General features: G+C 44.2%; 1 protein-coding gene across 2 annotated transcripts; it reads left to right on the top strand.

Annotated features, from left to right (window-relative positions):
- Positions 1-268: 268 nt before the first annotated feature.
- Positions 269-10,591, top strand: LOC123137634 (E3 ubiquitin ligase PARAQUAT TOLERANCE 3). 2 transcript variants are annotated; one of them, XM_044557455.1, is made up of 15 exons: positions 269-877; positions 1,669-1,768; positions 1,984-2,062; positions 2,196-2,359; positions 2,453-2,532; positions 2,710-2,781; positions 2,857-3,013; positions 3,106-3,254; positions 3,444-3,611; positions 3,682-3,969; positions 4,173-4,214; positions 4,336-4,594; positions 5,061-5,186; positions 8,630-8,825; positions 9,709-10,591. In XM_044557455.1, exons 1-15 carry the CDS (start codon positions 712-714, stop codon positions 10,351-10,353), a joined length of 2,691 nt encoding a protein of 896 aa, XP_044413390.1. In that variant the 5' UTR covers positions 269-711; the 3' UTR covers positions 10,354-10,591. The 2 variants fall into 2 exon arrangements, with proteins under 2 accessions (XP_044413390.1, XP_044413389.1); XM_044557454.1 differs by having other exon boundaries at positions 270-877; positions 4,170-4,214.
- The last annotated feature ends 2,989 nt before the right edge of the window (positions 10,592-13,580 follow it).

Raw genomic sequence — 13,580 nt, 5'->3', positions numbered from 1 at the left:
CACCGGGTATATCTGGGAAACCCTAGCCCAAGCCAACCGCGGCAAGAAGATCTCAACCAAGGCCGAGTGGTGTTGCTAGGAACGCCCCTGGATCAGCACGAATCGAGACCCCGGAGCAGATCAGCGGTAGGAAAGAAAGACGATATCGTGGCTACAATCGCTGTCGAGAGGAGAAAACCCTAACTAGAGGGAAACACTATGGAAGGGAGTACTAATGTCAGTATATTTTCCCTTTTGAACCAAATATCTGCTGTCGACCCCAGGCCCATAGGGGTGAGATCCATCCCCTCCCTCCACGGTTTCCACTCTCCACCGTCCCGTACCTGTACCCTTCTTTCCCCTCCCAGTCATCCTCTTCCTCTCCCGAGTCCTGACCTACCCAAGCAAGCTCCAATCCGACCCGATGCGGTTCTAGAACATCTCCTACAGTCTGCCGTGTCCTACAGCCGCCGCCGTGCCGTAGCTTAGGTCACCGCCGACGCCTGAACCCCCAACCCGTCCGACCTCGCACGCGCGTGGCCGCCGTCGCCGTTCCCGTTCCGCCTCATCGCGTCGCTGCTATCTCAACCCCGTCCGCTATCCTGGCCGTCTGTGAGCTTTATGGCGCCGAGTGATTAGATAAACCCCACTGATCTCCACAAATTTTGGGCGTGCCGCGCAAATTGGGTGTGCTGCTGCACACCCGGCACACCATCTAGATCCAGCGCTATCATGGCTGTCTACTATAAGTTCAAGAGTGCCAGAGACTATGACTCGATCCCTATCGAGGGGCAGTTCATCTCGGTTCTCAACCTCAAGGAGATGATTTTTGAGTCCAAGCACCTTGGCAGAGGCACTGATTTCGACCTCATGATCTCGAATGCCCAGACTGATGAAGGTTGGTTCTTTCTCAGCAAAGAACCCTTGTTTCATTTCTTGTGTTGGTGAATGTATACAAGATATTAGTGCTAGCTAGATAATATTGGTTCTTTCTCAGAGAAGAACCTTTGCTTGATTTCTTGTGTGGGTGAATGTATACAAGATGTTAGTGGTAGATAATATTGTGATAGGCTCAGGTTGTAATGCTGTTTGCTATGTATGGTAAGCCATTTTGGCTGTTTGATTCATGCACGCAAGATTTCTGAAAATTGAGGCCTTATTTAGCTGGTATTATTTGTTGCCTGCCTCATTTTTTTCTTATGATCAGTGCTTTCTAAGACATGACGATTTGATCTACTGGTTTGGTGTGGAGGATTAACTGTTAGCTGGGTTTACACATAAAATTGCAATATTTTGACAATTTGACATGATCTTTGTTTGCAATGGTTAGCAACTTGAATGTCTTTTGCGATGCTGAGCACATCTACCGCGCATTGCATCGATGACTAGTAAGTGTGTTTCAATGAAGCCATTGTGTTGTTTGCTTACCTCACTGAACAATCATTCTGGATTAGTGGATTTGCGATGCTGGTGCTGTTTTGAAGCCAAATGAGTGAGCTCAAATTGCTTATTTGCTTACCTCACCGCACAATCATTCGAGCTCACTCACTCAGATTGAAATACAGTTGTATCTTAAGAACTTATAATTAGTGGGCATGATAGGAATATCTTGATTTTGGGGGGACTTGGGATGGTGTTGTACAGTCGAAGTATTACTTAAACCATTTCCTGTGATGTTTGTACTTTCAGAGTATGCTGATGAATCTATCATGATACCAAAGAACACTTCAGTGTTGATTCGCCGGATACCAGGACGCCCAAGGATGCCAATCGTTACTGAACCACAAGAGTACTGTTTTGCTCTTTGATTTCACACTTACTCCACATCATACCTCATAATTCACATTACTGATGCATCATCAATAGTCAAACACACACAACCCATCTGAACAGATTTCTAATTTGTATGTTTGACTTTAACTGCTTCATGTCACTGGATATGGTCCATGTCAGGAGTTACTCCTTATCAACAATCATAGTTTTAAGGTTCACCTTTTTTTGCAGGGCAATAGCTGCAGAAAGTAGGGTAGAAGAAATCGTGCCTTCTGGCAGCGCTTTTCTTGGTGATTCATCTATGAAATATGTAAGAATAACTTCTAGTCTGGGTTACTTTTATCTCATACAGTAGTTGCCGGTGCAACCACAGTTTGATGTTTGAGCTATGACGGTGGTCTATTAATCCTGGGAGCTAATGTTTAAAGGTATTGAAATTGCAGCCTGAAGAATCTGAGTGGGATGATGAGTTCGGCAACTCTTTATATGTTTCTGATTCAGTTCCTTCTCAGCCTGCTAGCCAGGCAATTGACGCTTCTTCTGAAAATCAAATTGACGAAGATAGTAAGATAAAAGCCCTTATTGATACAGTGGCCGTTGACTATAGGTTAGTGATCTGCTGGATTGGCTGAATGACTGTTCTATTATCCCTTAGAGGAATAATACTAAATATATACTGGACTGGATATCTCATTTTCAGCCAAATTCCTGATGGCTATGGATCCGGAAGAGGTTATGGCAGAGGAATGGGTGGGAGAATGATGGCTGGGCGTGGTTTTGGTAATTCTTTCCACCCTTTCTATTGTCACTTTTTTTGCAAGATTTATGTAGAGCTTAGTAGCACCAAGCTTCATGAAGGGAGTGCACATGGGCACCTATGCAACATGGATACCTGTTAACATCATTATTTGAAACTAGATGTTTATGTAAGTACTAATCTGCTTTGATATTCTTAAGGACGTGGGATGGGTCGGCTAGATAACAGGTCACCTCCTCCTGGCTATATTTGTCATAGATGTAAAGTACCAGGTATGCTGGACACTTGTCAAATCTTTGTTAATGGAATATTTTGTCCTGTTGCACTTGACCGATACTGGTTTACAGGTCATTTCATTCAACATTGCCCAACAAATGGTGATACTAGATATGACGTTAGAAGGATGAAACCTCCAACTGGCATCCCAAAATCCATGTTAATGGCAACTCGAGATGGCTCATATGCACTGCCAAGTGGGGCTGGTGCTGTTTTGAAGCCAAATGAGTGAGCTCAAATTGCTTATTTGGTTACTCACGTAATCACTAATTCTCCGTCTACTTGGAGGTAAAGATTAATCATATTTTTTTTTGTGACAGAGCTGCTTTTGAGAGGGAGATAGAGGGCCTACCCACCACCCGATCTCTCAGTGATCTCCCGCCAGAGTTGCGTTGCCCGTTATGTAAAGAAGTAATGAAGGATGCCGTTCTAACTAGTAAATGCTGCTTTAAGAGTTTCTGTGATAAATGTAAGTTGCGCTTTAAGAATCTATTATTTTCACACTGTTGACATTGATACTGTTGTCACTTAATACAAATATGGTTTTGCTGTATGGATTTTCTGCATTGCGTTTTTCTTGTTCTTCTCAATATCTCCACTTTCAAGTTTCAAACATACATGCTCTTTAGTGGGCTGACATATTGTGTTTTGTTGGCAGGCATTAGGGACTACATAATTAGCAAGTCAATGTGTGTCTGTGGTGCCACAAGCATATTAGCAGACGATCTTCTCCCCAATAAAACTCTAAGAGAAACCATCAGTCGCATATTAGAGGCACCACCAACTAGCAGTACAGAAAACGCGGGAAGCATGGTGCAAATACAGGGTATGTATATCAGTTATATCAGATTATCTGCCTCTATAAGAATTGGAAACTGATGAAGTACCTTGCATAGACATGGAGTCGGCTCTACCTGTACCACCCAAGGTTAGGTCTCCTGCTGTTTCTGCTGCTTCAAAAGAAGAACCTAAAGCACTGATGCCAGTAGAGGAATCACCAGACGCTGAGAGCCAGAGCGGATTGAAAGCTAACATTGATGTGAGTTCTTCAGATAATAAGGTTACCACAATTCCAGATATCACTGAAGCGACAATGGACTCTAAGAACAGCAAAAAGGAAAAAACACCAGAAATGATTCATGTCGCAAAAGAGTCACAGGAAAAATTGCCTGCAGGCGAACAAGGTGATAATCATACTGGCCTGTTCCATTTTAGTTAACCTTGTCTGTGATGCAACCTCCACGCAAGCTTTATTGAACTAAAACATTTATTTGGGTCAAATTAGCCAAATGTTCATCTTGTTTGTGTTTTTCTAGTGTGTACATGTTTGATATTTAAACTCTTTATTATCATTGAAATAATGATATTATGTTGGTGACTTCAGCAGTAAAGAAGAAAAAGAAGAAGAAGGTGCGAGCACCAGGGAATGGTAAGTTCTGATCACCAACCATGATATATTACTTGAACATTGTCATGATATTTGATTGCACCTTTATTGGTTAAACTTCATTTTACCCCTATTTATTCGAACATTGCTTTTCTACCTACAGCCGAGGAGCAATGGAATAATAATTATCAAGATTTTGGACCTGAAAATTTTGCTGGAATGCCTTTGGGCCCGCAAGGAGGTTTTAACCCTTACTGGGGAGGAGGGATGCCATTGCCAATAGATTACATGGGTGCACCATTTCCAGGTCCCATGCCTTACATGGGCTATCCTCCACCAGGTCCATTTGATCCTTTTGGTGGGGGAGTTCTTCCACAAGATCCATTTATGCCCCCGGCATACATGATGCCAACAGTTCCTAGGTATACCTCTAGCATCGTTTGATGTTCTGTAAATTAATTTGTACATGGCTAATTATACATGTAGAATGTTCTATTGTTCTGTGAAATTTTAGAGGAATGCATAGCCTGCAAATTTCGTGGCTGTATTTCCAATTTGGTTGGAGATGAGCATTATGTCTAGCAGACTGTAATATACTCAGTACAAATATACAAGCCCCCCTCGATTTTTGGGCCTAACTTTGCCCATGAATTTGTCTAACAAAATATGAATTAAATGCCACAAAAGTTATACTATTGGATCCGAAAGAGGTTCCCATGGTATGACTTTTATGACATGTATGACTCATTTTTTGTTAATCAAACTTATTGTCGGCTAAATTTGGGGAGTATATACGCCTTATCTTTCCACACATTCGCTATTACTAGTTTACTACAATGACCAGTTGGCCACTGGTTAAATGATGAAACTCGAATAATTCATTTTCAGGGACCTTTCTGAATTAGCTGTTAACAGTATGGGAATGAACATGGGGCCACCAGTTGTGAGAAGAGACGAATTTCAGCTCAGGAAACCAGATGGGAGGAGACATGAAATGGATCGATTAAACGGAAGGTGATTAAGCAATTCAAATTATTTGTTTTAATTTCACTCAACATTCTAGTATTCTACAACCTAGACACTTCGAATCATGTGCTTTGTCTTCACCCAATATTGTATGAAATTAGATGCTTCAAACCATATGTTTAGTTTTCACCCAATATTCTATGAAACAATATGATCAGGTGCCTTGTAGTTTTAGATTAATCCAGTGCATTGGCCATAAGTGATAGCCTAGAACTATGAGTAACTAGGACAAATAATACCCATACCCCTAGTTACGTTTGGGGTTATTTTTACCCGAACTGGTTTCTGTTGATTGCATCGCAGTCGATGCAATCAAGTATAAACATCACATATTTGAGTAAGCAAATATATAAAAGGTGCAAGCGTGTCGTTGAACGTCTCCTGTAGACTAGGCACATGACGATTCAGTGTGTATTCTGCATGGCAAGGTCCAACAAGGTCCCTTGTTGAAACATTTTAATGGCCTAAACTTCTTCCCTGTCTTTTGGCTCACTCGAGTATAGTACCCTTCCAAAGCGGCACAATTTACACGACCCAACTCCTGAAAACAGATTACTGCAAGTACCTTGTCGTGCTGTCTTACGGTGCGGCCTTGAACCCTTGATGCTCAATGTATCCAAATTCTGTACAAAGTAAAAGACTCAAATGCTGAAAAGAAGTGCATCTAGGTGGTAGTGAGTGGTGACAACAGAACGCATAGCGTTTCATTCTGCTAGGCGTGCACTTAAGCATGCCTAGGCGTGTGGTTGGGTGAGATGGGTGCTAGGCAGTGGAAAAACGCACAGTTGATGACTAGCGCTTTTTTCCTCGCTCGAACGTAGATCCTGAAGCAATAACTTAGCAAAATCAACAGGATTTAAGCACCTCAAATGTATTAATTAAACAGAAGGAAAAGAAGAGGATTCATGGTTTGACCCGTGTTATGCCTCCAGTTCACAAATAAGTGATGCTTTGGATATTGACGTGGTCTTCAAGTGTAACTTTGACTATTAGTTTATTTGTATCGATATAGTATTCAGAAAATATTTTCGAGACAGATCTGTCTGTATGATTTTTCAAGTTTCTATCTAAATATTTTAGATGATATTTGATAGTAAGAATTTTATAAGTTTGACTAGAGATTTGTCCAAAGCATTGCATCACATATTTGTGAACTGGAGGAAGTAGCATTAGACACTGCAGAAAAAGAGAGCAAAGATGCGCTTTGGATCCACTCCCTGCGCTGTGCTGTCCCTCCTGGCCGGCAACTGGAAGCAGCTCTCCTCCTCACAGCGAGTTCCATGTCGACGGCTTGCTTCCTTCTGGCGCTACTCCGGCGTTCTTCTAGTGGTCTGAACTTGGCCGGGGAGAAGTCCCTGTACAGCGGCAACGGTTGCAGATGACGACGACGCCCGCAGGTGCCATCTCCTCCTTGGAGGCATTGTATTGGCCATGTTTGGACCCTGCTCGGGCACCAGGGGAAACCTTAGGCTGGCTTGCTGGCCAGGCAACAGCAGTGCTGCGCAGCGTCATCCTTTCCTTGGAGGTGCTGCTGGGCTGCCCTTGGAGGCTACCGGAGTTGTTACTGGAGGTGGTGGCCTCTCAAGAGGTATGAGACTTCTGACCAGTACTTTGCCTAAAAAATGGAGGAGAATTGCTCAACTAGTGAGCATGTGCTCAGAATGTCTGGGTACTACAATCACTTGAATCAAGTGGAGTTAATCTTTCAGATAAGATAGTGATTGACAGAGTTCTCTAGTCACCATCACCCGTTGGCTCTTCGGTGAGGATTGGGGCGATGTGTTGTTCGGTGGTGGTTCTGCTGTGGGCATGGGCTCTCGGGGTGCATTGTACTCTTGGATGACACCTTCTTTGAATTCGGTTGGTTCCCGCTGTTCACTTGCCGATTCCTTGGCATGATGGGTGGAGAGTGCATTGACCCAGCCTGAGTTGTGGTCGGGGTTGTCCTTTTTAGGTATCCGGTGTTGGTCGAGACGTTGTCCTTGATCTATGTGTCTTGCCTCATTGCCATTTTTGGCTTGAGGTTCGACTAGGCGAGCTGTTTTTGTCGTTGTAGTCATGGTGTTGTGAACTGTATGCCGAAAGGCGTTGTATCAGCCGCTTGGCTCTTATTCTATGTTACTGGTACACCTCTCCATGCTGTATCCTTGAAAAATTAGCGACGGAGTTGGTGACTAAGCTCAGCATTGGCTTGTTCAGTTAGATAGCACATATTTGCCATGTCACGATGTCTCGGTCAAAAGTGATTTTTTTTTGGCACCGGTTTAAATAATTCAAGGGTGGCATGCTTGCTTTTGGAGTTGAAGGTTTGATTTCTGTGCTTGTGTAAAGGTCGAGTTGGGGGATGGCGGTTTGATTCTGTAATAAACTACCAAAGTGCCCATGCGTTGCAATGGATCCAAAATAGACTAATACTCCCTCCGTAACTAAATATAAGTCTTTGTAGAGATTTCAATATGGACTACATACGGATGTATATAGACATAGTTTAGAGTGTAGATTCACTCATTTTGCTCCGTATGTAGTCCATATTGGAATCTCTAAAAAGACTTATATTTAGGAACAGAGGGAGTACATGTTTACAAACTTGAAAGAAAATGGCCCTATTTTTGGTATGTATATCACTAAAAGTATGTTAGATTTTGCCCAAAATTTATTCCTCATATATGTTTGGATGAGATGGGGAGACAGATAAAGGGGTTCCTGCAAATGTAAAGCAGAGTGGCAGGGGTCATTTTGCAGAAATAACACACCTTGCCTTGCAAGCTGACGTCACTCCATCACCAACTTGTTCTTTTATGGGAGTCCAGATAGTTGTATCGTTTAGTGGAAAATGAAATCTTGACCAGCGAATCAAGATTTAGTGATCAGGAACGAGGCTGTAGAAACAGCTTAAAATGGCAATCACTACATTCTGATATATGTTCTGCTCTTGATCAAAGCATGTGAGTTTGCATGTGAACCGTGTAGGGCTAATTGCGCCCATGTCCTGAAGCTTTATCTGGTTCTGTAAGTTAAATCACAATCTTCATAATTTAGCATTCCCCATAACCTGTTATACATCTACTCCATATCAAAATATAAGGTGTTTTTGTAGGCTAGAAAACGTCTTATATTTTGATACAAATGTGGTAGCATTTTGGCTTCATCTAGTTAACTGGTTGCTTTGGTGTTTTTCCTTTTGAACTGCAGGGTGTCCTTAAATGCCTTTATATGGAGCCATTCCCTAGTGTAATTTAAGAAGTCATTTAGTCTGCTAACTAAAATTTATGTTTTGAGTGGTGAAACTTGCCACTTCTGTCCTGAAGTGCAAGTTCCTTGTGCCTTGAAAGTCCACATTCCTGAAAGATTCATCCTCAGTTAATTCACTAGCCTTTTTGAAAATGGTTAAACTGTATTAATCAATACTCAATGCTTATCTACAAATGCAGGGACCGGGACCGGGATCGGGATCGGGAGCATGAACATTCCCGCGAGAGGGAAAGGGAGCGGGAGAGGGAGAGGCAGAGGGAGCGAGACCGTGATGGTGATCGAGATCGAGACAGAGACCGGGGCAGGGAGTATCGAAGGGAAGCAAGGGAATCATCAGGAGCCGTAAACGATAGTACATCGATGAGACCTAAGGATGTATGTCTTTTCCTGTCAATCTATTATCTTGCAAAGTTATGTACTGTCAGTTCCATGGTAAACTTGTGGGCGGCGGCGTCAGCAGTGGAGAGGTCAGCACCACCGGGACAGGAAGAAGAATGCCTTTTCCACGGTATCTACCGAACAAGAAAAGCAGCCCGTTGCATTCGTCAACAGCACGATTGGGCGGTGTTCTTGGCTCATCCCGGCAAGGCCGATGTGCTCAGCTGCTCGGGGTTGCTCCAAGCAGCAGTTGCTGGTCCGAGTTGTGTTACCATTCCGCCGGCTGCTCCTAGTGTCCTTCCCATTGCTGTCCTGTGCTCGTTGCGGTTTCGGGCTACAGGATGGCATCAATATATGTGGGAGAAACATATCTGTTTATATATATTTTCATCGGTTTTGCTTTTCCTTGGTATTTGTTTATTTTTGGCTCGTTTTCCCCTTTTTTGTTGTTGTTTTGTTTTCTTAAAAAAAGAAAAGCATTTTTTTACTATCTTCCTTCTTTCTTCGACTTAATCACCATGTTTGATGATGTAGTCATGTAGATGTAGATAGTGTACGGTGCAAAAGGTAAAAGGGATCACGAGGCCATATGAAAGCGACGATCTGTTTTATAAAAGTTATAAGATTATTAGTATTACGTTTTTTTTGAGAGATTAGGATTACGTTCCCAAGCAGTCCAGGATATGCGACGTAGTTAGGCCGACGTTCTCAAGGCCTTGTCAACGGTTGGGCCAAGGGCCGTCGGTGCAAAGCATGGAATATTCTTGGCAGTACGATTTGGATCCCTTGGTTATGAATCCAGGCCAAGTCTCTGGGAAATTGGAGGTACTAGCATTATTCTGACTTGTGGCCCCCTTTTTTTCCTTCTTCTTGTGTGCAGAGGTCGAGGCCCCAGGCGGACAGGTCGGAGCGCGCACTGCCGCCGCCGCCACACAGCCCCGACCGGCACTCGCGTCGCTCCCCGCACCGCTCCTCCAGCTCCGGCAAGAAGCGCTCCTCGTCCGACCACTACGACGACCTGCCCCTCCCGCCTCCGCCGCCACCGGCGTCGCGACACGAGGCAGAGCACGCGAAGGCGGCGGCTGCTGCTGCAGCAGACCAGCGGTCCAAGGCCAAGGCCAGCGTCTTCTCCCGCATCAGCTTCCCCGGCGAGGCCAATACCTCCGACCCCAAGCGCAGCCGCAGGTCGTCCTCCGACAAGCGCCCTGCATCCTCGTCGTCTTCATCCAAGAGAAGCGTCGCTGCCGCCGCAGCTGCCGAGGAGAGCGACAGCCGTCACCACCATCAGGAGACGGTCTTGGCGGCGGAGGAGGAGAGGCGGAGACCCGCGCCTACGGAGTACGACGACGAGGAGCAGTCGAGCGAGGAGGAGAAGCATTTCAAGAGGAGGCCGTCGTCCTCCAGGCGGGAGGGGGAGCGCTCGCGGCAGCACGAGGAGCCGCGGCACTCGCGGCGGTCTAGGGAGCGCGGGGACGGCCACCACCACAACCACAGCCACAGCGGTGGCGCACACAAGCGCCGGTGAGGTGATGCAAGAATCAAAGGGGAACCCACCTGCGGCTGCCGCCCCTTCTCCGGTGACGGGGCGTCTGTGATGATAAGCGCGCCGCGAGCGTGCCTCCTAGTACGTGTCTGGAGAAGAGCTGTCTGCGCTCTGTTTCTTTTCGTGTTCTCTTTCGGTCTTGTACATTGACGACCTTCTGGGATTTGGAGTTTACTAGCAAAAGGGCCCGTGCGTTGCAACGGGAGATTTTTTTTCATAATCGTCAATGGTCATGACCACATTTTGTTGCATCATCGAGATAAACTATCACTCTCAATCTCGTGAAATCATGAATAATATTTAAAATCATGAACATTTTTTAAAACTCGTGCATATATTTGAAATCATGAACATTTTTTAAATTTGTGGGCGCTTTTACAATTTTCTGAAAATTTTCTAAAATCAAGAATATATTTTGAATTCATGAAAATTTTATACTATTTGCAAGTATTTTTTATTTTTTATTTTATTTTATGTGCAAATGGACGAACCAAACGACAGATGAAAATCTTGTAATAAGTGACGTACAAAAAAGGGGAGTAAGAAACTTCCGTACCTTTAATAGAAAAGAAAAGTACTAATTAAGGGTAAAACATAAAATAATTTTAAAAATAATTAACATGCAAGACAACATTATATTTAGAATCTGCAATTTCTTTTTGGACAATTATGGCATGCTAAATTTGGTGTTGGGGGTTGAACGATATGAATATTTTTTAAAAATACTTGAATTTGCCAAAAAAAATAGTTAAAAAGAGAATATTTTGACCGTAATACTGTATAGACCATCTGTTAAGCGACACTTAGCGATGTAGCTCTATCTCACGCCAACTGAAATTCGTGAAAAAAAGGCATGAAAAATGGAGAGGACTCAGGTTCGAACCCAGATCTCCTGGGTGGCAGAGAACCGCCCAGGCCAGTAGGGTGGTTGGTTTGCTTGTGTTTTGGCAGCGCATTCCATTATATGAACCAGTCGCTCTCGGCGGTGACTTAAGAGAAAAAAACGAATCGTTTTTCACTTACGGATGGCATTGGTGGGTAATTTTTATCAACTTAAAGGGTAATTTTAATGACGGACGACCAGAAGCAATAGCCGCTTTATTAGTAGGTAAAGAGGTAAAGATAAAGATAAAGATTAATCAAATGATCAGATGAGATGATGATTATAATAAAAATGATTTCATTATGCATTCTTCTTGGCTTCCTTTATTTATCATCTGCTTTAAAATATACTCCCTTCGTAACTTAATATAACACGTGTTTTGACACTGTTATAGTGCAAAGAAAACATCTTATATTAAGTTATAGAGGTATTAAGTTGTATTGCTTTTTTCTAAGGCCAAACATTTTATGTTTGATCAAATTTATAGGAAATCTGTTGATACCTACAGTATCAAATAAACAAAACATGAAAATACATTTCATAATAAATCTAATGATACTGATTAGGTATTGTGAATATTGCTATATTTTTTAATAGAGTTGATCAAACATAAATAAATTTAATTTTAATCATTAATATGTCATATATTTGGGAACTGAGGAGTATAATGGTTTACTCCTTGTCTGTGCCATCAGCCAGTGGATGTTGGCATGATTATCGCTTTGCCCCTAGCTTAATCTGAGGGCATCTCTAACGCCGACCCTCAAACCACTCGTAACCATCTGGACCGCTGATCGCCCGCTGCGCACGCCTTCTCTCCGCATTGAAACGACATTCGTCTGCCCACCTACCTCTATTAAACCGTCATGTGTGCCGAGGAACCTGCTCCGGCTCCCCGAGTGCCACATGTCTATTCCTACGCCGACGAGCATTAAACACCTCTCCGGCTGGCTCCTCGCATCCGCCCGCTATATAAAGGTGTCCAGGCGCCGGGCAAGAACCACACCTCACCTCCGCCCTCTCCACCCCCTCCTTGTACAACACCTGCCATGGCCTCCGGCGAACAGAAGGAGTTCTCCGGCATTGCAGATGTCTGGGTTGCCCAGCGAGCCAGCCCGATACAGGTTGGCTTATAGGCAAACCCTCCGGATCCGGCGCCACAACCATCGCCATCACCACCCCTCCTTGCACATCCAAATCCAGGATGGACAACGCCGCCCCCGACAAATCCGCCATGAGCAATGGCGGAAACATGTCAAGCAGGTGGGGAAAGAAGCCATGTCATGGAGGTTGGAACGTCCACGACCACCGCAGGCAGTGAGGAAAAGTAAATCATGGGAGGCTGCCACCGCTCGGGTCCCACGAAGGCCACTGCTAGTGGCGGAGCTATGTGCAAGCCTGGGGGGCTGTGCCCTCCCCCCACTTTGGATCAAATTATGAAGAATTTTTTTGAGGGAGGGCTTAGATGAGGATTTTTTTAGCAGTTTACACCCTCAAACACCCATGATTTAGCCTTGGCCCCCCAGCCATTCCTAGCTAGCTCCGCCAGTGGCCACCGCCACCATGCCGTTGGGTTACACAGCGAGTGTCTTGACCGGTGAGAGGGGGCGTAGACCATCGCGACTGTCTTCCCCTACCCAAAAACCAACCCTGACCCGTGTTTCACGGAAGTGGAGGGAAGCTATCCTTCCCCTCACGTTGAAGCATACCCCTCCAGGGCATCCAACAGTCCGATGAGCGGGCTCCCGGACATGGGAAGACATGTCAATGGAGTGACGATCCACCGTGGTCAGTCGTAGACTAGTTTTACCGCAACGCAGTATAGTTTAGTTAAAATATGCTCGAAATGTAAATATTTTTGTCTAGTTTGAATGAAAGTCATTCGGTTTGCATGTAATTTGTTTGGTTCACTTAAAGAGTGTTTGAAATGTATGCGGGTAGCATTGGATTGCCGGCTCCTACATCCATGTATGTGGATTGGTCTCCCTGTCAGCGGACGGATGCGGTGTCCGGTTTACGAGTCAGCATGGGAGATGCCCTGATAACGTATAAAAACTAGAACTGTAATATGTGCATGTACAGATGCTTCTCTCTCCTTAGAAAAGGAGCGTATGGCCCTTGTTTTAAAAAGAACAAGGCTAAAGATGGAGTTTTCAGGACTCTTTTATATCTACTAATAAAAAGGAGATGATATTCTTAGTGACTTAGTCCATTATGCACTTCTGTAGAAAACCCTCTCAAGTTTTTAGGAATAAACTTGCAGTTTGCCGCCCGTCGTTTCTCTGTCTAAGTCCTCATGGATCACGTATGGTATCCTTCCAACATA

Source organism: Triticum aestivum, chromosome 6B, assembly GCF_018294505.1.
Source record: "Triticum aestivum cultivar Chinese Spring chromosome 6B, IWGSC CS RefSeq v2.1, whole genome shotgun sequence".
Lineage (NCBI taxonomy): Eukaryota > Viridiplantae > Streptophyta > Magnoliopsida > Poales > Poaceae > Triticum > Triticum aestivum.
The sequence above is the reverse complement of the archived record's forward strand: the minus strand, read 5'-3'. Positions and strand labels throughout refer to the sequence as shown.